The following is a 22435-nucleotide window of genomic DNA, read 5'->3' on the forward strand; positions in this document are numbered from 1 at the left end:
ATTTTTTTTATTTAAAATGCATGAAAGAATTCTGGGGAAACTTACTTTTGGTCGTTTTCCCGCTGCAAAGCTGTTTCAATGCTCGCGCGCTTCATTTCTTTTGGGCTGTACCTGCCTCTTGCATGGTTGCTTTGGATTGTGCCTATTTTCGGTTGTTCTCCCATCGCACAGCTGGTTCAATGCTCGCGCAATTCAACATCTTTCGGGTTGTACCTGCCTCTTGCATGGTTGCTTTGGATTGCACCTGTCTAAACAAAGACAAATTGTCAGTTTGAAAACGGCGGTTGATTCGGGGGCCTTGATCGTTCCAATTGCTTGGTCTTGGGCTAATTCCTGTTTGAGAACTTCGCCATTGATTGGATTCACAGGCGACTTGTTTTAGATTGATCAGACTCGCATTTTCGGATTTGTGTAAGACTTTGGTTCTTCCATCCCATTCCGCTCGGGGAATCTTTACGAAGCCAACTCAGTGGTGATTTTTTTTTTTTATATATATTGGGGAGACTCTGTGGGGGATTGTACAAGGGGAGACTCTGTGGGGATTTGTACAGAACGGACTTGCTAGGGATTTGTTGGGGCAAGCTTGCTGGGGAATTTTTACAAGGGGAGGCTTTGTGGGGATTTCTTCTTTTTTTTCTTTTTTTTTCTTTTTTTTTAACTTCATGGAGGCGATTAACCATGTGAAGCTCAAACCTTTCAACTTCAATTGCCTTTATAGGCTGCCATGGCCAGTCGAGGTCGTCTTGATGCCCCCTGCTGAGGCTGGGTGCCCTTTGCACATTAGCGTGTATCCAACGAAAGCCCTGTAAATCAGTCTTGCCATCCTTTCTTTGTCTTGGTTTTGGAACAGTGTTAGACCAAAAGGGATTCAAAGAGAAACAAATAATTGAATGGAGAATGAGTTTAAAACTAGAAGTGTCCCTTTCGGGGAAAGGAGAGAAGGACTTATCCGGAGTACATGCGGACTTCAATGAACATGACATGCCTTTTGGACTGGATGCCTGATCTGTGTAAACCGTCTGACTCCCAAAAATTTATCACAACTTTGCCTTGAATACCGAGGAACCTTGCTAGGACTCTGTTGATGACGGTGGTTGTGAGGATCTCATTTTCGGTCATGGGCGCCCTTTGCGGGTTTTCACGAGCTGGCATTTTCATCTCATTTCTTACCATATCCTTATAGTGCCCGTGTGGGTGTTCACTAACAAGACTTCTCATTTGATTTTCTCTGCTTACCTTCGTCTTACGGTGCCCGTGTGGGTTTTCACCAATAAGACTCTCTCATTTTATTCTTCTCATTTTGTTGTATCAGGTCCAAATAACTCCATCCTCCCATTTTGAACCGCTTTGCCAATTGATCAGAAGGACTTGAACAAGGTTTGGGGTAAAAGGAATTTGGATTGAACTACTACTTTGGAACCTTTTGGGCGGGATCATTGCCGAACCATTATAACTTCTGCCCCAGTTTCACTTTTGGGGGACTTCTTGGATTTTTGTTTTGGTGTGACTGAACCCCAAGGAGAGGTTGCCTACGTATCCTTTCGGAATCAAGTCAAACGTAGTTCAGGCAACTTTTGTTTTTGGATTTTTTTTCTCTTTTTTTTGATTTGCTCTTTTTTTTGTATATATATTTTCTTATTTTTCCAATTCTTTCTTCTTCTTTTTTTTTCATTTTTCTTTTCATTTCAATTTTTTTTTCATTTTATTTTCAATAATATTTTCAGGTTCCAAAGAGGGTAATCAAAGAAGAGTAACCAGCTCAAATGGGTTTTGCAAAGGGTTGATAGTGTTTGGGTAGCGAGAATGAAAGCCTTCGTCATCTCAAACGGAAAAGATTTTATTATATAAAGGATCCAACATAGTGCCTTTTGACTGCATTTGCATTGACAGTTATTTCAAGGACATTTCCTTCGATGTGTCCCAAGTACAACGCACTTTTTCTGACAGTACTCTTGTTATAATGTATGGACCTTTCCAATTTCGGGAATCAATTTTCCTTCAGTTGTTCCAACTCTTTGTCTTGTTTCCTTAAGCTATTCTTCATTGCGACCCAATTCTTGATTCATTATTTCGAGGTCTGACAGAGTTTTAAGATCCGGGCATGAAGTCCGCAAGCATGTCATATTATTGAAATCTGCGTTTAACAGAACTAAAAAGAGAATGAGAAGATTGACAGGATTTTAAGAAAAGAGACATTCCGGGAAAATGAAATATCAATTTCATTTGATTTTTTTTATTTCTTTTTTTTTTGTTTTTTTTTAAAATTTTTGAAGATAGAAGGGTTTACATTGGAAAGTAAGACAATAAAGTAAAACATCTGGATCACACCCTGAGACAATCTAGATGCAGAAAGGATAGCAAGAATGGCTACCGAGACTCCCGTCTGATGGGGAACTTTCAAGCTTGACAATCGTTTTTTGGCTTTTATTCTGTCTCGGCAATGGCTGCAATAGCCTTCAGTGTCGGATCAAATTCCTCAGCTTCACAGATCATTCCATCTATTGGCCCATTTGTGAGAGTAGGCAGGGGAATGTCCATCATATTAGGAACCTTTTCGTCCCGGTGAACGATTCTTTCAGCTTCAATCAAGTCCTCAACTGCTATTTTGAGGGTCCAATGACCAACAGTCCTTTGTATCGTGCCCCACTGCTCCAGAGTGGCATTCACATCTAGTATCAGCTCGATGCGGGAGGGGGGACTCGGTGTTTGGCCGATTTGGGGCCACTGGCTGCAGCAGACTTCGCCTGACTAGCTTTTGGAACAAGCCTGAGTATGATTCACCAATAGAGGTGAACTGATTCCTTTTGAAAGACTCTCTTGGGTGAGGATTGTACTGATGAACATTTGATTGGGGGACTATATGGAGCTTGGTAAGAATGGGCGTTTCTGGGAGGTGGAGCTCAATTTTGTGTATAATGTTGTGGCCGCGTGCAAGGCTGCTCATCACTGCATACCAACAAAACCAATCACCTGAACAGAACCTGGCTAATTTACTCACACATACAACCTTGTTAGTTTTGAAGCATTTAACATATAGGAAATCGCACGATGGGACGCAACGCACCTAAACAGTTAAACGCTTTTACCATGTGTTTGAACGGGTTGCATGTTTCATCCCGACCCTAAACTAGCCCTCTTCACTATGTACCTCTTTTCTTTTATTCTTGCCTCTCTTTAGTCACTCTTGATCTTGTTTTTGCCGCTCTTTTATTTTTTGCACTCTTTTTTTTCTTTTTTCCTTTTTTTTCTATTTTCTTTTTCACTCGATTTTCTTTTTCCTTTTCTTTCAGTTTGTTTTTTTTTCTCAATTTATTTTATAGCTATGATCGAATCCGATGGAGATTGCCTACGTATCATGACCCCGCATGAATCAGATCTTGCGTAGTTCGGGCCGAATGAAAGGTAAAAGCAATGAAACATTTTTTTCTTCATAATAAAAAATTGGGTTTCAACACTCACAAAATGCAACCGAACGGTTATTTTTTGCAAACGTGGCCCCTTCCAAATTTCACATGAATTTTGAGGCCGGGGAGGATCATTTTACAAACTTGTCCGTTCTTTTACGAAAATAACCTTTCGACAACTGAAAGATACTCTAAGGCTACTTCGGCAAGAACGGTTTAAGACGCGACCGAAGCTGGCTCGGCTTATTATGACAAAATTCAAACGGTATTCACCCGACCGCTGACTCTTTGTTTTTTTTTGTTTTTTTTTTCAAATTACAATAAAAACCTGGTGTTGCAAACACGGCCCTTCAGCGCCTCGGGGCGAAGGTTTTTAAGGCTGTGTGGGTCAACTGGATAAAAAATACTAAACAAGACCCAAAGGTGGCTGTTTATGCAAAGTCAGCCTTCCGGCGTCCCTTTCGGGAACATTCGGCTATTTATGACAAAACAGCATCACCTGACTTATTTATGACTCTTTTTATCGTTTTTCAAATTAGAAAACTCAATATTGCCAACACGGCCTTTCAACGCCTCGGTGACGAAGATTTTAAGGCTGTGTGGGTCAACTGGACCAAACCTTAAAAAATGACCCAAAGGTGGCTGTTTATGCAAAGTCAGCCTTCCGGCGTCCCTTTCGGGAACATTCGGCTATTTATGACAAAACAGCATCACCTGACTTATTTATGACTCTTTTTATCGTTTTTCAAATTAGAAAACTCAATATTGCCAACACGGCCTTTCAACGCCTCGGTGACGAAGATTTTAAGGCTGTGTGAGTCAACTGGACCAAACCTTAAAAAATGACCCAAATGTGGTTGTTTATGCAAAGTCAGCCTTTCGGCGTACCTTTCGGGAACATTCGGCTATTTATGACAAAACAGCATCACATGACTTATTTATGACTCTTTTTATCGTTTTTTTTCAAATTAGAAAACTCAATATTGCCAACACGACCTTTCAACGCCTCGGTGACGAAGATTTTAAGGTTGTGTGGGTCAACTGGACCAAACCTTAAAAAATGACCCAAAGATGGTTGTTTATGCAAAGTCAGCCTTCCGGCGTCCCTTTCTGGAACATTCGGCTATTTATCACAAAACAGCATCACCTGACTTATTTATGACTCTTTTTATCATTTTTCAAATTAGAAAACTAAATATTGCCAACACGGCCTTTCAACGCCTCGGTGACGAATATTTTAAGGTTGTGTGAGTCAACTGGACCAAACCTTAAAAAATGACCCAAAGGTGGCTGTTTATGCAAAGTCAGCCTTCCGGCGTCCCTTTCGGGAACATTCGGCTATTTATGACAAAACAACATCACCCGACTTATTTATGACAGATTTAAAATTTGACATATATTTTTGGCTATTTTTAGCAAAAGGGAAGGTTGGACACCACCCAACTTATTTATGGCAAAATTTAAAATTTGACACGTTTTTATTTATTTATTGATTTTTGGCTATTTTAGCAAAAGGTGGGGTTGGACCCGATGAGGGTTGCCTACGTATCTCACATCCGGTGAGAATCAAACCGGCGTAGTTCGGGCATCGAAAATGGAGTAACTAGACTAACCCTTTTTTTGGAATTTTTGAAAGAAATGCTTTAAAAGAAGAAAGAAAATTTTGTTTATTTTGATTTTTGTTTTATTTTTTTAAAGAAAGACTTCTAAAAATTTATTTGCTTTTGACTTGAACTTTGGAAATGTTTTCTTTTCTTTATTATTTTTTACACAAAAGAAAATGTGTTTGGTTGATTTTTTTTTTTTGTTTGTTTTACCTTTTCTACGGAAGAAAGAATGTATATGATGTTGCCTCTTAAATTTTGAAAGAGGGACTTTTAAGAAAATGATGTGGAATTCTGAGTTTTATTTATTTACAAAAGCACTTCTAAAGAAAAATCCTAATATTTTGGAATTCAATTTTTCAAATATTTTTTTTTGGATATTTTACAAAAAAGAGACTAAAAAGCAAAGAGTATTTTTTTTTGTATTTTTGTTGCTGCTTTTTAATTCTTATTTCATTTTTTCATATGAAAGACTTCAGAAAGAAGGAGACTATTTATTTTTTTATTTTTTTTTATTTGAGTTTAAAGAAAACTTCTATATTATTTTTTATTTTATTTTTTTGTATTTTCTAAAGAAACATTTATAAAGAAAGAACTAAAGAAAAATATTTTTTTTTGGATTTTTAAAAATTGGGGCCGGAACCGATGAGGTTTGCCTACGTATCTCACATCCGGTGAGAATCAGACCCGCGTAGTTCGGTCGGATCAAAATAGGAGAAAAAATAAAATCCTTTAAAGAAAAGAAGAATAACTATTTTTCTGGAATTTTGTTATATGTTTTTTTATTTTATTTTATTATTTTTTTTTGAAAAGAGACCAAGGAAATACTTATACATTTTAAACTTCCTTTTTTTCATTTTTTTTTGAAATTTCGAAAATCTTTTAAAGAGGTACTACAAATGAAACAAAAAAAATTTTGATTTTTTTATTTATATATATTTTGGATTTTGAAATTGATTAAAAGGAATAGTCAAACTGAAAGACAAGCTTTGTTTTCATTTTTTTTTATATATATATTTTTAAAAAAAATTCTGGTGAGGTTTTGACATTACTTGGACATTGGTTTTTTTTCCAAAAGAATAAGTAATTATCTCCCTACCCTGTTATCTTTTTATGTTTGTGTTTCTACTCGTTGCTACTGATTCCGAACGAGGGGTATGAAAGAAAACCAATAAGGCTCAAAGGGTTAACGAAGGATAAAGTGTTTAGATACAACAACAACAACAACCCAGTGTAATCCTACAAGTGGGGTCTGGGGAGGGTAATATGTACGCAGACCTTACCTCTACCCCGAGGGGCAGAGAGGCTGTTTCCAGGAGACCCTCGGCTCAAGAAGGCAACAAGAGACACTATATTAGTACTATCAATAGACTCATAATAAAATAACATAAAATACCATAAAATCTATAACATAACATAAATACCATAAAATAACAAAATAACAGCAATATAAGAGATATAGGAAATACGAGGAAGATGTAAGGTATACTAATAAACAGCAGATAAAGCCCATCATCAGTAGTTGATCAATAACATCCTAAGACTAATTCCTAACTGGCTAGTCTCACTCTAGTGCGCTGTAAAAACGAAATCACAATTTCCCCTAACCTACAACCTTAATGCTCGATCTCCATAATTCCCTATTTAGGGCCATGTACTCAGTAACCCTAGGTCGCGCCATATCCTGCCTGATCACCTCTCCCCAATAATTCTTAGGTCTCCCTCTACCTCTCCTCGTACCCACCACAGCCAGTCGCTCACACCTTCTCACCGGTGCATCAGTGTTCCTCCTCTGAATGTGCCCGAACCATCTAGGTATTGCTTCCCGCATCTTGTCCTTCATGGGGGCCACACCCACCTTCTCTCGAATATCTTCATTTCTAATCTTATCCTTCCTTGTATGCCCACACATCCACCTAAACATCCTCATCTCTGCAACTTTCATCCTCTGGATGTGTGAGATCTTCACCGGCCAACACTCGGTCCCATACAACATAGCAGGCCTAATCACTGCCCTATAAAATTTAGCTTTCAATAACGGTGGCACTTTCTTGTCACACAGGACTCTCGTCGCTAACCTCCATTTCATCCACCCCACCCCTATACGGTGTGTGACATCCTCGTCGATCTCCCCGGTCCCCTAAATAAACGACCCCAGGTACTTGAAACTACCCCTCTTAGGGATGACTTGAGAATCAAACCTCACTTCCACTCCCGCTTCCGTCGGCTCTGCCCCAAATTTGCACTCAGGGTATTCCGTCTTCGTCCTGCTCAACCTGAAACCTTTGGACTCAAGGGCATGTCTCCAAACCTCTAACCTCTCGCTGACGCCGCGTCGTGTCTCGTCGATTAGGACTATGTCATCAGCAAATAGCATGCACCATGGCACCTCCCCTTGAATCTGATGCGTTATAGCATCCATCACCCGGGAAAATAGGAAAGGGCTGAACGCAGACCCTTGGTGAAACCCTGTAATAACCGGAAAATAATCGGAATCGCCTCCTGCTGTTCTAACCCGAGTCTTAGCTCCATCATACATGTCCTTAATCGCCTTAATGTAGGCAACTGGGACCCCTTTAGCCTCTAAGCATCTCCATAAGACCTCCCTAGGAACTCTGTCGTACGCTTTCTCTAGATCGATAAACACTATGTGGAGATCCTTCTTCTTATCCCTGTATTGTTCCACCATCCTCCTAATAAGGTGGATAGCTTCTGTGGTAGATCGCCCCGGCATGAACCCGAACTGGTTGTCTGAAATAGACACCGTCCTTCGCACTCTCATTTCTACCACTCTCTCCCAGACTTTCATGGTATGACTTAGTAATTTAATACCCCTATAGTTGTTACAGATCTGGATATCGCCTTTGTTCTTATACAACGGGACCATTGTACTCCACCTCCACTCTTCGGGCATCCTATTAGTCTTGGATATAACATTAAGCAACTTAGTAAGCCATTCCAAGCCTGCTCTACCCACACACCTCCAAAGCTCAACCGGAATTTCATCTGGTCCGGTAGCTCTGCCCCTTCTCATCTTACGCATTGCCTCCATGACCTCATCGACCTCAATGTCCCTACAATCACTTAGTTCATGGGGGCTGTCGGCATTCCTCAATTCTCCTAGTACAATATCCTGATCCCCTTCCTCATTTAGAAGTTTATGAAAGTAGGTCTGCCATCTCCTCTTAATCTGGTCATCCCTCAACAAAACTTTGCCGTCATCATCTTTTATGCACCTCACTTGGTCCAGATCCCGAGTCATCCTCTCTCTCACCTTAGCGAGTCGAAGTAACTTCTTCTCTTCGCCTTTGTTCCCTAGTTCCTCATACAAACGAGCAAAAGCTGCTGTCTTAGCCTCCGTCACTGCCATCTTTGCCTCTTTCCTAGCTACCTTATATCTTGCAATGTTCGTTCTCTTCTCCTCCTCACCAGTGCTCCCCACTAACCGCAGGTAAGCCACCTTCTTCGCTTCCACTTTACCTTGTACAACTGCATTCCACCACCAGTCTCCTTTGTGGCCATCGGTACAGCCTGAAGATACCCCTAACACCTCTCTCGCCGCCTTCCTTATATAGTCTGCCGTCGTCGACCACATAGTGTTTGCGTCCCCACTACTTCTCCAAACTCCCATTGCCGACAACCTTCCTTCCAACTCCTGGGCTTTAACCTTAGTCAAGGCGCCCCACCTAATCCTCGGGCGGCCTCGTACTGACATCTGCTTCCTTCTTATCATAATACTAATGTCCATCACCAAAATCCTATGTTGCGTTGCAAGGGTCTCACCTGGGAAATTTGCAATCCTCGCACAACCTTCTGTCGCATCTCCTGAGGAGGAGATAGTCAATTTGAGTCTTCGCCACCAAACTTTGGTAAGTAACCAAATTCTCCTCCCACTTCGAAAAGCTCGAGTTTGCAATCACTAGATCGAATACCTTGGCAAAATCCAGCAGTGAGCTGGCCCCTCCGTTCCGTTCCCCGAAACCAAAGCCGCCATGCACCTCAGTATAACCACCTGCAGACGACCCAATATGACCATTGAAATCCCCTCCTATGAATAACCTCTCGGAAGGTGGAATACTACGAGCAATGTCATCCAACCCTTCCCAAAAGCTCCTTTTAATCTCCTTATCACAACCTACTTGCGGTGCGTACGCGCTAACGACGTTTAAAGTACACTCACCCACCACCAATTTAATAGTCATTAGTCTATCATTCACACGCCTGACCTCTACCACCGACTCCCTAAGATGGCTATCTACTAGGATACCCACTCCATTCTTACCCCTCACGACTCCAGAGTACCACAACTTATACCCATCCGCGTTTCTCGCCCTCGATCCGACCCACCTAGTCTCCTGGACACACGCTATATTAATCTTCCTCTTCTGAAGGATCTTCGCCAACTCTATAGACTTACTCGTTAGCGAACCTATGTTCCATGACCCGATTCTCAACCTATAGGCTCCCTTGCCCCCTCTACCTCCCCTGCCTCCCGACCCACCCCCTGACCCCGGCCCCACTCTTTGCCCCACACTCTGCCCCACCTGAGGACATGCCTTTAATCTATCATCCCAGACTGCCGCCACTACACCTACGACAAATCTACAGAAGACTCGCTAGTGCACAACGGACAACGAATCAAACTAGAAGGAAACAAATGACTACCGGTACACCTATTGAATGATTTAACTATTGTGATCTAAAGTAACATAAATTTTGCTAACACCAAAAGGAAAACAGTAGAATGGGAGGTACCAATTTCCGAGAACCAAACTAGTGTTGATTTGCAGCCCTCGATGTACTTGCAAGCTCACGCACCGCTTCCCACCGCCCTTTGCTGACGCTCTTCCAGGTTGCTCTCCTTTGCTAGTGCTCGTGCGCCCAACTTGTCTCCAACAATCTTTGAGAATTTCCCTGAAAACACAGAAAAAAAACCACGACCGAAAAACCAAAAAGGGCTGTCACTGCTACCACTCGCGTAGCACCGAAAGTAACTAGCAGCCGAAATTAACTTCAAAGTGTTTAGATAGCAGAATAAAATACCTTCGTCATTCCAATCTTCAAAACATGCCAAGTGCAAACAGCACAATTAAACAAAGAATTGTAGCCTCTTCTGATGGTGCTAGTCTTGACAATTATATTCACACATTTGCTTTTTCATTTATCATCTCTAAAGTACCGTTGGGCAACACTCTCACTCTCGACCCTCATGTCAATTTGGCGAATCCTGCCTTTAAAAGTTTTCTTTATGTTTTTACTTACCCCAGTTCCACATGACTAAAGCTCCGAATAATCTCAAACCGTCCTTATTTCCTTTAAATGTTCTGATCACCTCTCCAGGGTTTTATGATTAACTTTTAAGATTAGGTCCAAACTGTGTGCGGATATCATGTCACTAGAATCGACGCTGAACAAAATGATAAAAGAACTAAACAAAAGATGACTGGAAATAATAAAAGACCGGATTTTGCATTAGACTAACGGTAAAATGGTTTGAATAACAAGACAAACAAAACAAACCAGAATACAATCTCGAAACAAATCTGGACAAACTAAACAAACCGTTATGACAAAAATGGAAAGATAAGAAGGTTTGACACAAGACAATATCCGAATTACAACACTAAGAATAATCCGGAGAACAGAAATGACAACAAAATAAGCCACCAAAAGCTTCTCTCCTGCTAACCAAGGAACGAAGCGACCTCCCAATTATCAAACCTAGCATCTTAGCCACTGAGCTTCGCATCAATATTGCCAAGACCATTACCAACTTCAATATCATCAACCTCAGTCAACAAGTTCCTAATAGGATTCGAGTGCTCCATGTCACTGTCATCGATCACAATCCGCCCTTTTGGATCATTCTTTCTACTTCCCTTTTCAAATTACGACAACTCTCAATGTTGTGCCCTCTGACATTCGAGTGGTATGCGCATCGTGCAGCAGGATCAAAGCTTCTTGCACGTGGATCTGGAGTATATGTGGGGAGCGACTCAATCAGGCCAGCATGCCTTAGCCTTTCAAACAGACTTGCATAAGATACTCCGATAGGGGTGAGAGCCTTTCCTCTCTTCAGCAACCTCTCGTTCCTAAATGTCTGATTTGTCTTAAAACCTGATCCAGGAGGCTTCCGGTATGCTTGAGGGGGTGGATAGGCCTTTTGTGGAGCCGGGTACCTGGAAGGTGAAGTATGGCTTTTAGGGTCCCAGAGAGAGAATTGGTGTTAGGGAGGGGAGAAGCATTGAGAAAACATAGCTGGAGGGCGAGTAATGGAGCTACTCTCGGGTGGCTGGGAAAGCTGTGATAGGCGGTTATATATGGAGAGTGTGGGGGAGCGTCTGGCATTGTGCTCGGTGTTCGGGTAAGGACAGATTCCAGGAAGCTAGGTGGTGGCGGGGGTGGTGCTTTCCGAGCCATCCACGTCCGATACATGTCTGCCACATGCTGTCTCAGTATTTTCACTTCTTCTACCAACCCGTTGTTCTGTTCGACCAGTTTTTGTTGGTCATCGGTACCGACCCACTCGGTTCTGAGGTTCTGTGTCATTGCCCTTTGACTTTGCTTTGCAGGGAGGAGTTACCACAACCAACCACTTTTCTATATATGAACACAACAAAGTGAAGCCATCATGTTAGTGTTAGGGCATTTGACAGATAATCATATATCAGAGATGCAATGCACCTAAGCAGTTAAACCGTTCTATCATGCATTCACTTCAGTTACGTGCGTCATTCCGGCTTCTTGTAATTGTGCCCCTTTGACAATCTCCCGCACTTTCCTTTATTTTTCATTCTCTTTTTGTTTTTTTTCTATTATTCCTTTTTTTCTTCAGTGGTGGTCGAATCTTATGGAGATTGCCTACGTATCATGACCCCACATGAATCAGACCTTGCGTAGTTCGGACCAATAAAAGATAAATAATAATAAAACATTTTTTTAGAATTTTCAATTTTTATATTAAAACAAACTTGATTACAAAAGTTTAAAAACTGACCATACTAACAGATTTTGACAAAAGACAACAAACGGTCTCGAAAATCAAATAACCCGCACACCCTAATTAAAGAATTACAAACTCAAAAACAAACAGCCAGATTCCTTCCCCTATATGCCAATTTTAACCAAATGGTTGTTTTTCCGACGTGGCCCCTTCTCAATTTCACATGAATTTTAAGGCCGGGAAGGATTATTTTACAACCTTTCACAAACTTGTTCGTTCTTTTACGAAAATAGCCCTTCTACAACTGAAAGATACTCTAAGGCTATCTTGGCAAGAACGGTTTAAGACATCACCGAAGCCAGGGCGGCTTATTTTAACTAAAAACCAAACGGTATTCACTTGACCACTGACTATTTTCTTGTTTTTCAAAGAATAAAAGACCTGGTTTTGCAACCACGACCTTTCAGCACTTCGAAGACGAAGATTTTAAGGTTGTGCGGGATAACTGGTCACAACCCAAAAGAATGACCAAAGATGGTCGTTTATGCAAAATCAGCCTTCAGGCGTCCCTTTCGAGAACAATCGGCTATTTTTTGACAAAACGGCGTGACCCAACTTATTTATGACTTTTTTCTTATTTTTTTTTCAAATTAGAATAAAAGACCCGGTATTGCAAACACCGCCTTTCTGCGTCTCAGGGACGAAAATTTTAAGGTTGTGAGGGTCAGAAATCAAAACATAACCAAAGGTGGATGTTTATGCAAAATCAGCCTTCCGGCGTCCCGTTTGGGAACATTTGGCTAATTTTGATATGAGCGGCATTATCCGACTTATTTATGACAAAAATTTGACACATTTGTTTTTTGGTTATTTTTTGCAAAGGAGAGGTTGGACATCACCCGACTTATTATGACAAAAATTAAAATTTTGACATGTTTTTTTTTATTTTATTATTTTAGCAAAACGGGAGGTTGGACCCGATTAGTGCTGCCTACGTATCTCACATCCGGTAAGAATCAAACCAGCGTAGTTCGCCGATCAGAAATAAAGGAAATAAACTAACTCTTTTTTTTCGAATAAAAATACTTACAAAGAAGAGAGAAAATATTTTTGGATTTCGATTTTTTTTGTTTTTTTTTTGAAAAGAAACGACGACTAAAGAAATATATTTTTTTTTTGAATTTTAACTTCTTTTCCTTTTTTTTTGGAAAGTTCGAAAAATCTTCTAAAGAAAAAGGAAATATTTTTGGACTATTACTCTGAATTTATGAAAGAAACACTACAAAAAGAAAAGAAAAAATATTTTTGAATTTTGAATTTTCTTTTGAATTTTTAAAAAAATATTTTGGATTTTGAGAGAGATTAAAAGGAAATATTTTTGTATTATTTTTTTTTAATTGAGGTATAAATGACTGAGTAATGGAAAATACCTTTGGATTTTTGAATATGGTGGGCCGGAACCGAAGAGGTTTGCCTACGTATCTCACATCCGTTGAGAATCAGACCCGCGTAGTTCGGGCAAATTAACTGAACTATTTTAAAACAGGACTTTTTTTTATTTCCATTTTTGGCAGCAAATAACAAAACCACTTTCAAAGCACGACTCTTTTCATTTTCATTTTTGGCATTTTCATAAACAAATAAAAAAACTATTTAAAAATAAGACTCATTTTCATTTTCATTTTTCATGGCAAGACAAACTATTTTCCTTTTCTATTTTTGAAAACAAGACAGAACAACAACTCTTTTTTTCTATTTTTCCTTTGCTTTTAGTAAAACAAACTAATAAAACATTTTTTTTATTTCCACAAAATTTCGGCAGAGTTTCGACAGTATTTGGGCATTGGATTTTTCAAAAATAAACAATTAACTCCCTAACCGCTATTTCTCTTCTTTTTTTCTTTTCCTAAATTTCACAATATTCCTGATATTCAAAATCCGATCAGCATGCGGGCACGAGACAAATAAATGCACGAAAAACAAATAGGATGCATCAGGATGGTCTTTTCATCTCAGGTTGCTAGTCCTAGACGGACCCAACCCCTGTGTTGAGTCCCCTAAGTCAAATGCAACGTGATGCAAATAAGCGTTCCTACTAGGGATCCGGCATGAACTCACGTTATTCTATGTTCAAAACCTGGGTCGGTGTTCTAGACAGTGTACCCGAGCGGACAACTCGAGTTGAGGAAGGAGCTCCTTTCCGGGAACCAAAAGGCCAGCCGGCTTAGAAACTTTCCGAGCCTCTTTTATTTCAGGGTATGACACTAACAGAATAGGGAGTCTCAACCAGTAAGCACATCCCCGGAGGTAAGAAGAGAAGTATTTCGGCACAGTTTATATACAGTTCAGATAATATCAAAGCGGTAAAAGCAGCACTTAGGATACTGGGCCCAAACATGTAACAAAATCAGATAAAACCAAATATAGCAATTTATCTAAGCTCGAATTTCTAACCCTGAACCAGTGGTTCTGGGTTAGATTCCCCAGCAGAGTCGCCAGAGTTGTCACACCTCCTTTTTCGCCTGCGCCGCCCGCAAAGGGGCGCGGAAGGGAGTTTTTTCCAATTAAAGGACAAGGGATTTGTTTATTTATTTCAGAGTCGCTACTTGGGAGATTTATGGTGTCCCAAGTCACTGATTGAATCCCGAATCGAGGAAAATATTCGACTTTCCAAATGAAGTCTGCGAACCAAAAATTCTAAGTAAGGAATTCTGTTGACCCGAGGGAAGGTGTTAGGCACCCCCGAATCCCGTGGTTCTAGCACGGTCGCTTAAACTGTTGTAATGGCTAGGTATCTGATTTTAATACATATTATAATTTATGTGCTTTTATCAACTTTAAACCGCTATTATTATTATTTTTATATAGAATTGCAACGTCGTGAAAATGCGTTTCGAACCACGTCGCAATCAATGCACCCGTGGTTGTTGACACATTTTGACTCCGTTGAGATTTGGATTTGGGTCGCATAAACGCGCACCCGAATTTAGAGATGTAATATTATTAAAATTGTGCCTAAAGAGTCTAACGCTTTATTAATTTGGGGAAGGCCGTGAAATTTGCTAAACGGCCCATCCCGAAGTCTAAGTATTCAATTAAACATTTATCGAGGGCCCCGCAATTTGAGTGTTTTATTGGGCGAGGCTCATCTCATTTATTTTTTAAAAGGATAATCCTAAAGTGCCTACATTTTTCCTATTAAATTTGTCTCTAAAAATGAAAGAGAAAAAGTCCTAATTTATTTAAATGCTTACAAGTTGTTATAGTCGGGTTCCGAATGCAATTTGTTAAATCAGAATGTAAACATAATATGGACAGCCCATTGGCCAACGTGGACCCAGGCCCAACGTGTATGGCATAAAACTGGACCTGGGTCATCTTATTCACATGTTACTACCTAGTTACATTATACTAGGCATGCTCATAGTTTGTCAAATTAAAAAAAAACTTGGCAATCTAATTTTAATCCTAAACCATTTACATGCTGAAATTAACCAATAGTATTTAGCTAAACAATACTCCTACAAGTTCCGAAACGGTTTATTCGTTTAATGAGCTAACTGTTGAATGTTTAAAAATAGTTTAAATCAGCTAACATGCTTTTTGAGACATGATAATCATCCAACAATAACCAACTAACTGGACAGAGTTACTACACCGTTTATTTATTTTTTTAGCAATACATAGACAATTCGTCCATTAAGCTACTGTCATATGTTCCATTATATATATTAAATAACTACATGATTCTGATATTAGGAAGCTAAATAATGTACATATACAAATAAAATTCAGAATATAACTAAGATAAATTCAGAACTTCAACTCTTCATTTCATATTCATGCTTCATGTTTCAGTTTACAGTAACTAGTGTGTCAGTTGTGTACCTGATATTAGAAGCAAAAGAAAAGGAAGATCAACAGAAATGCAGTAGCATACAACAACATCAACACCCAGCAACCAATAACAACCAGCAACGAGAAACCAGTGACAGATTTTAAAATAAAAAAAAATCCAGCAAACCAGTGAAGTAGTGGAAAACAACCAACCAAACTTAAGGAACAAATCAAACGAAAATCCAGAAACATCAACAATAATCAACGAGCAGAAACGAAGTGAATCTTTTTAGATTGAAAGACCAGTTAATGTTTAACCCTTAAATTCTGACCCTTTGTATATCCAGTGTATGCAGATTGTATATCAGATGTATACTACTCTCTCTTTCGAATCTCCTTCGAAATGTTTTCTCAATATTCAACCAATCCCTTATCCCCTTTCAGTATTTTTCGGAATTCTCTCTCTATTTTTTTTCGGAAGTCTTAATATTTTTGGCATTTTCTCTATTTTCAATATCCAGCCCCTTTTATTTGTGTCCAGCCCCTCTATTTATTACCAACTTTCCGCATTTTAAAAATTAAATCCCACTATCTTCTACCCATCCCCCTTTAATCTCCCACTACCTAATGTTTTGTCCCTCACTATATTAAACAATGTATTAACACATCACTTATTGCCCGCTACCGCATGTTTTATCCCCCACTATATTAAACAATGTAAAAATCCCCACCATTATGTCTTGTCCCCCACTACGTATTATTTTAATATTATTTAATCTTAATGGACAGAGCACTCAAAATAAAAAATTGTTCAGATTTTCAATTCCAAAAATACCCCTCTGAAATTATTGAAATTACCATTTTACCCCTGAAAATACTGCAATTGACCATTCTAACCCCGTCAGCTATAACCAATTCACCTAATCAATTCTAACCAAAATACAGCAGCTATAACCAATTTCTAATTAAATTTTATGATCAAACTTAAACTAAATGATGAACAACAAGGAAACAACTGGAATTATTTGACTGAACAATATTTTTTAACAACAAACCTATTTTCAGATTCAACAACAATAACAAACAAGTATATTCAAATCATTGAGCTCAAATTCAAATTAAACTTAAACAAAACAAATAAACAGATTCAAATCACTAAACTCAAATAATCAATTGATCTTCAAATTAAATCTAACAACATTACAACAAAGATGAATGATTCAAACTAAATCAAAAAATTAAAAACCAAAACATAAACTCACATTAAATCACTGGATTAAAAACGAACTTCAAACAAAAAAAATGAACACGAATTAAATCTAAATTAAACAACAAAGATAACAGATTCAAGCGATTAAACTAACACTCTTCTATATTAAAACTAAACAAGAACATAAAACAAAGTGAAGAAATAATTAATTGAATTCAACTTAAATCTAACAACATTATAATTAAACTAACAATTTCTACCTAAAAATAAACAAGAAAAAATGAAGCAAACCAAAGAAAAATAAAAAAAAATGATAAACACGAATTGTTAAACCAACTAACCGGATCGGAACGACGATGAACTCGAACGAAAATAAATCTGCCCGGAAACAATTATCGAACCAAAATAACTCGACGCCGAAGATGACCACGAACGGACGATCGAAGAAGATGGTCGTTTGGTGTCGTTTGAAGACGAAGCAGTGGCTGTTTTTGGTGGTCATCCATGGCTGGACGTAGCAGAAGGCAGCAGCAACGACGGGAGGGCGGTTACTACATCGCCGAGCTGGAGCTCTATGGAGGAGGGCAGCTATGGAGGCGGTGAAGCAGCAGCCATGGCGGGCTAGGTTTGACGATGGTTCGACGTTCATTGATGAAGCTGCTGCTGGTGGTCGACGAGGTAGCAACTGCCATGGGAAAAAAAAAGCCACAGCGATGGTGGTTTGGTCGTGATGCTAGGTTGGTTCATGGCTGGGAAGGGTGGTCGTTTTTGTTAAAGATGGAATACGAAAAAGCGGGCAACGGCTGGGGGGTGATGGTTTAGGTTCCGGCAGCGGCTGTTATATAGAAGATGAAGAAAGGGGTCAGCAGCGTGTGTTTGGATGGTGAGGATGGAGGGGAAGGAGCAGCCCTGGGAGGTGGGGCTTGGAGCATGAGGAGAAAGAGAGGAAGGAGAAGAGAGGGGGGGGGGGTAGCTTTAGGTCTTGTTTTAGGGTTTTGTTTTTTTGTGAAATGAAAGATAGGGAGATAGGGGTGTTGGGTCTTTGGGGTTATGGACTGGGTCGACCCGGTTTGAAATGAATCGGGTCGTAGGGGAATGTTGGGTATCTTTGGGCCTGTGATTTAAAATTGAAGAAAAGGCCCAATCCGGTCTTCTTCTATTTTTGTTCTTTTCTTTTATTCAATTTCCTAAATAATAAAGCTAAAATGCTAAGATTAAATTATAAAATCCAAAATTATCTGGAAATACTAATTAACTCTTAATAACAATTAACACACAATTAAATAGCAATTAACGATAAAATCACACAATTTGGACATTAAATGCTAAAAATGCAACGTACATTATTTTTATAATTTTTTCATTTTGTAAAACAAACTTAATTAAATATCAAATGCAAATGCGACATATTTTTATATTTTTTTTATTAATTTAACACATTAAACATGGACAGGCAAAAATACAAATAATTATCAAAAAAAATGTCATGAAAATTCAAAAATTGCACACAAAGGAAAATTATTTTATTTTAATTTTTTTTTGGGAGTAATTCTCATACAGGGCAAAAATCATGTGCTTACAAGCCCGAGGGGCTGATATTGTACTGAAAGTGAGCCCGAGGGGCTGATATTATTCTGAGAGTGAGCCCGAGGGGCTGGTACTGTTCTGAGAGATTGCCCGAGCGGCAAACCTTTATGGGTTCATCTTTCATATTTAGTTGGCATTTTACCTGTTATACTGTGGTATTTGTGCCCGAGGGGCGGATGTTTTGTGCTTATCGACGCTAACTGTTTTGCATTCATTTGCGTAACTGTTGAAAAAGTCATTTTTGAAAGAGGGTTTTAAACTGAGCTAAGATGCTTCTAAAGATTTCACAGCTTCATTGCTTTTCTCAAAGGTTTTACACTGTTTCTATACAGCATGTTGGTTTGCCTTACGTGATTTCTTACTACTCAGTTGTTATTTACCTTTATTACTTGCTGAGTTGGAGTACACACTTTACTCCCTACATCTTGTGTGCAGATGCAGGTATTTATACACCTGATAGTGGGTTTTGGCTAATCGATGGCAGAGTTATCGGAGTTTAGCAAGGTGGCTGCCAGTGTTTGCAACACCGTTTTCTCTCCCTTTTTGACTCATTAGTCATGTTTTTGTATATTTCAGACCTTGTAGTTGTATTTATACTCTAATATATTCTCGTGACTTGTGACACCCCGGTTAAGGCTGTGTCAGGTTGGGTCTCCATTTTGTTATCTCTATTTCCGCTAAATATTGCTATTGAATCATGTTTGAAGTATCTTTATGTTATTTAACTGTTTAAGAGGGTGAATTGTGTAAATTGGCTAGCCTTGTCTTCACGACAGGCGCCATCATGACCGGCTTCGGGGTTAGGGTCGTGACAAGTTGATATTAGAGCTTAGGTTACATAGGTCTCATGAGTCATGAGTAGGTTTAGTAGAGTCTCGCAGATCGGTACGGAGACGTCTGTATTTATCCTCGAGAGGCTGCAAAAACTTTAGGAAAATTTCACATTCTTGAATTCTTATCATGCGTCCTTGATTCAGCTTGAAAAGTAACTCTTGAAATTCCTTCTACGCGTTCGCATGCGCGCATGAACGCTCAGTATCAGATGTGCCTTGATGGCTTGTGATCCCTTGATCGAGGGCCGAGATGTGATCTTTGTGAGTTTGATGTGAGGCCAATCTGGAGGACTTGAGGCCGGATCTTTGCCTATGGCTTGAGCACCGAGGTGCTGATTGTGTAAGCAAATGTTTTGATCTTATATGTTCGGTATAACTATGTGATGAGTATGTTAGTACTGTGAGATGCATCTATATGACTTGGAAGTGATGGGGAAGGTCTGCTGGAGGATAGAAGAACTATTAAGTGTTTGATTTTCATCTTGATTCGAGGTGTAGCCCAGAGTTATGGGCGTATGAAGGATCTTTCAATGTTTGCCAGTTGAGAGTGAAGTAGATTTCATGTTGCGGTATGAGTTCAGACTCAAGAAGACTAAGTAACTGCATACGATTTGTGACGGTGAAAGGTATACATAAATGTTAATTGAAGGCAAAGCAGGTGGGTTATCTCCTGCGAAGAATTCTGGGTTTGTGTGACCCTTATGTGACTGTTTGATGATCTCATATGCACATGGAATTAAGTGTTGAAATTTGAATTTTGGCTTGCTTGAGATAGGAGGCTTAACTGTTACGAGAATGAGTGCGAGATTTGCCGAAGTTTTAAAGTACTAGATGATCTGTGTTTTCACAAGCTTGCAAAGGTTCTGAGTTTAATCTCACTATGGTATTGTGGCATCAATAGAGTATAAGTGTTATGCGTTATGAGTGTATTTTGATCCATAGCTTTGATCCAAGTTGGGGAGTTTGCTCTGAGTGGTTGATTGCACGGTTAGGTTCTATGTTGGTTTCAGTTTGAGGTGTGCGGGTGAATCAGTTATGGCTTGCAGAAATTGAGACCGAGGATGGCTCGAGTAAAGGAAAATTTTTGACAAAGGTTATATTATGCTTCATAGGGTAAGAAAACCATGGAATGTCTTAAGTTGTAGTTGGTAAAGAATGCTCGGTGCATAGAGCAGGAAGTTGCTTGGTTGTATTGGGATGCAGACTTCATTCTGCGGTGTCGTAGTGCCAATGAGGCACGGGTGGTTCTATTCATTGGGTCAAGTAAATTGCAGTTTGAAGAAGAGTGAATGACTCTCGAGAAAGGTTCAAATGTGTTCAAGATTCTACAGGGAGCAATCATATATTTTAGAGTTGTATATGCGGTTAGAAACTGAGTTTTCATTGGAAAAGGTCAAGACTTGTGGTATTTCTATGTTACTTATGGGATTCTATGTATCAGTATCATGAAAGTAAAGGTAACGGATTAGATTCGCAGAAAGCTCTTCAGAGTAAAGTATTCTTGGATGTGGTGTTTTTGGGAGTATTTGAGAGAGTATTCAGCGGTTTATGGGTCTTAGACAGTGTGGTTTTATGCTTGCGTCTCATGTGGTAAGCCTGGGTTGAGGCATTGTGGTGATACAACAAGAGGGAATATCCAATTGAAGACGAATTAGAAGGAAATTTCAATAGATGGAGTAGCTTGATAGTAGACTGGACCGGTAGGGTAAGGATATGATTAATTCCGTGTGTGTTCGAGGTAATGGGTTCTTGCAGGTATTTTGTAGCAATGCTCTTAAGTTTTGATAACTTGCTTAGATTGGTCGAGTTAGAAGGATTCGGTCTTGGCAGGTCTGATTTGTGCAAAGGGGACTCGGAGAGTTCTTGATGGTTTTTAACATGGTTTGGAGATGTATATTTTCTATGGGCATGTGGAGCAGAGGATGTATAGTGATTTTTCTTCTAGAAGGGACCGATGAAAATTTCTTGATAGTTGAGTACGTAGATGTCTATGGCTCGGAAGGGAGATGAAGTTCTCATGATATCCTAAGATGGTATGGTATATGTGGTATGTTGTGCGGACCGAGATTTGCGTGTGTAAGGTTACAGTTCAGTTCTGAAAGGAAGTTCATGAAACTCTTAGGCAGCGGGTAGCCTCAGATGATTAAGGAAATGGTATTTCCAATCAGAAGTGATTTGATGAGAATATATGTTTCAGGAAAGGCAATGTGATTAAGTTGATGGACATCGGTAGTATTGCGGCACTTTCTGGCTAGATCGGCTGCTGACATTCGAGTTTGCTTGGGGGCACAGTGGAATATTTGAATATCTCTCGTGGAGGGATTTGGTATATGAGGTGTGGTATGTGTTCGAATGGCGGAATTGGGATCAGGTATGATGATTTGTGTGCTTTATGGAGTTGGATACTGGGAGTCCTCATGTTCAAGCTATGTTGAGGTCGTGAGTCGTGTGTGTCGGCACTATGTAGTGACTATCGGTGTTTGGAGACTCGAGTGGATCTTTTGTTGCTGGGTATGTTAGATTTGGAAGTGATATTGGGTTCAGACTGGTTGTCTCCGTGTTGTGCCATTCTGGACTATTGCGCTAAGGCGGCCCTGTTGACTATGCCGGAAAATGCTACAGATTGGGTGGCGATGTTCGGCAAATTATGTCCCATTGGAGGAATTTTACATGCCGAAGACCTAGCGGACGGCTGTGAAAGATTTGTCTTTCTTATTTGGGCTCTTGTGACAAGTGTTAGTGCCGAGGCTCCTTATGTTGATTCAGTTCCGGTGGTGAGGGACTTTTTGGATGTGTTTCTTGTGGTCGGGCATGGCGTCGGCCAAGGTTGTTGATTTCGGTATTGATTTGGTGCCGGGCACCTTATCGTATGGCAGCGATAGGAGTTATAGTAGTGGAAGGAACAACTTCAGGATTTCCTTGATAAAGAGTTCATTGGTGGGCCGATGTGGATGCGTGCTCTAACTTGAGTCGGTTTGGTTGGCTCCGAATTGCATTGTTGAGGGATGTGTCGATTC

At 39.7% G+C, this 22435-nt stretch overlaps 1 protein-coding gene across 1 annotated transcript; it reads right to left on the reverse strand.

Annotated features, from left to right (window-relative positions):
* Positions 1-8787: 8787 nt before the first annotated feature.
* On the reverse strand, positions 8788-9210 carry LOC138877215 (uncharacterized). The gene has a single exon (XM_070156808.1). The coding sequence runs from the start codon at positions 9208-9210 to the stop codon at positions 8788-8790; it is 423 nt and encodes a 140-aa protein (XP_070012909.1).
* Between the last annotated feature and the right edge of the window lie 13225 nt (positions 9211-22435).

This window comes from Nicotiana sylvestris, chromosome 9 (genome assembly GCF_000393655.2).
Source record: "Nicotiana sylvestris chromosome 9, ASM39365v2, whole genome shotgun sequence".
Taxonomy (NCBI): Eukaryota; Viridiplantae; Streptophyta; class Magnoliopsida; order Solanales; family Solanaceae; genus Nicotiana; species Nicotiana sylvestris.

Coding starts and splice junctions, on each gene's coding strand:
- LOC138877215 (XM_070156808.1), bottom strand. CDS start 9,210: ATGACTATTAAATTGGTGGTGGGTGAGTGTACTTTAAACGTCGTTAGC.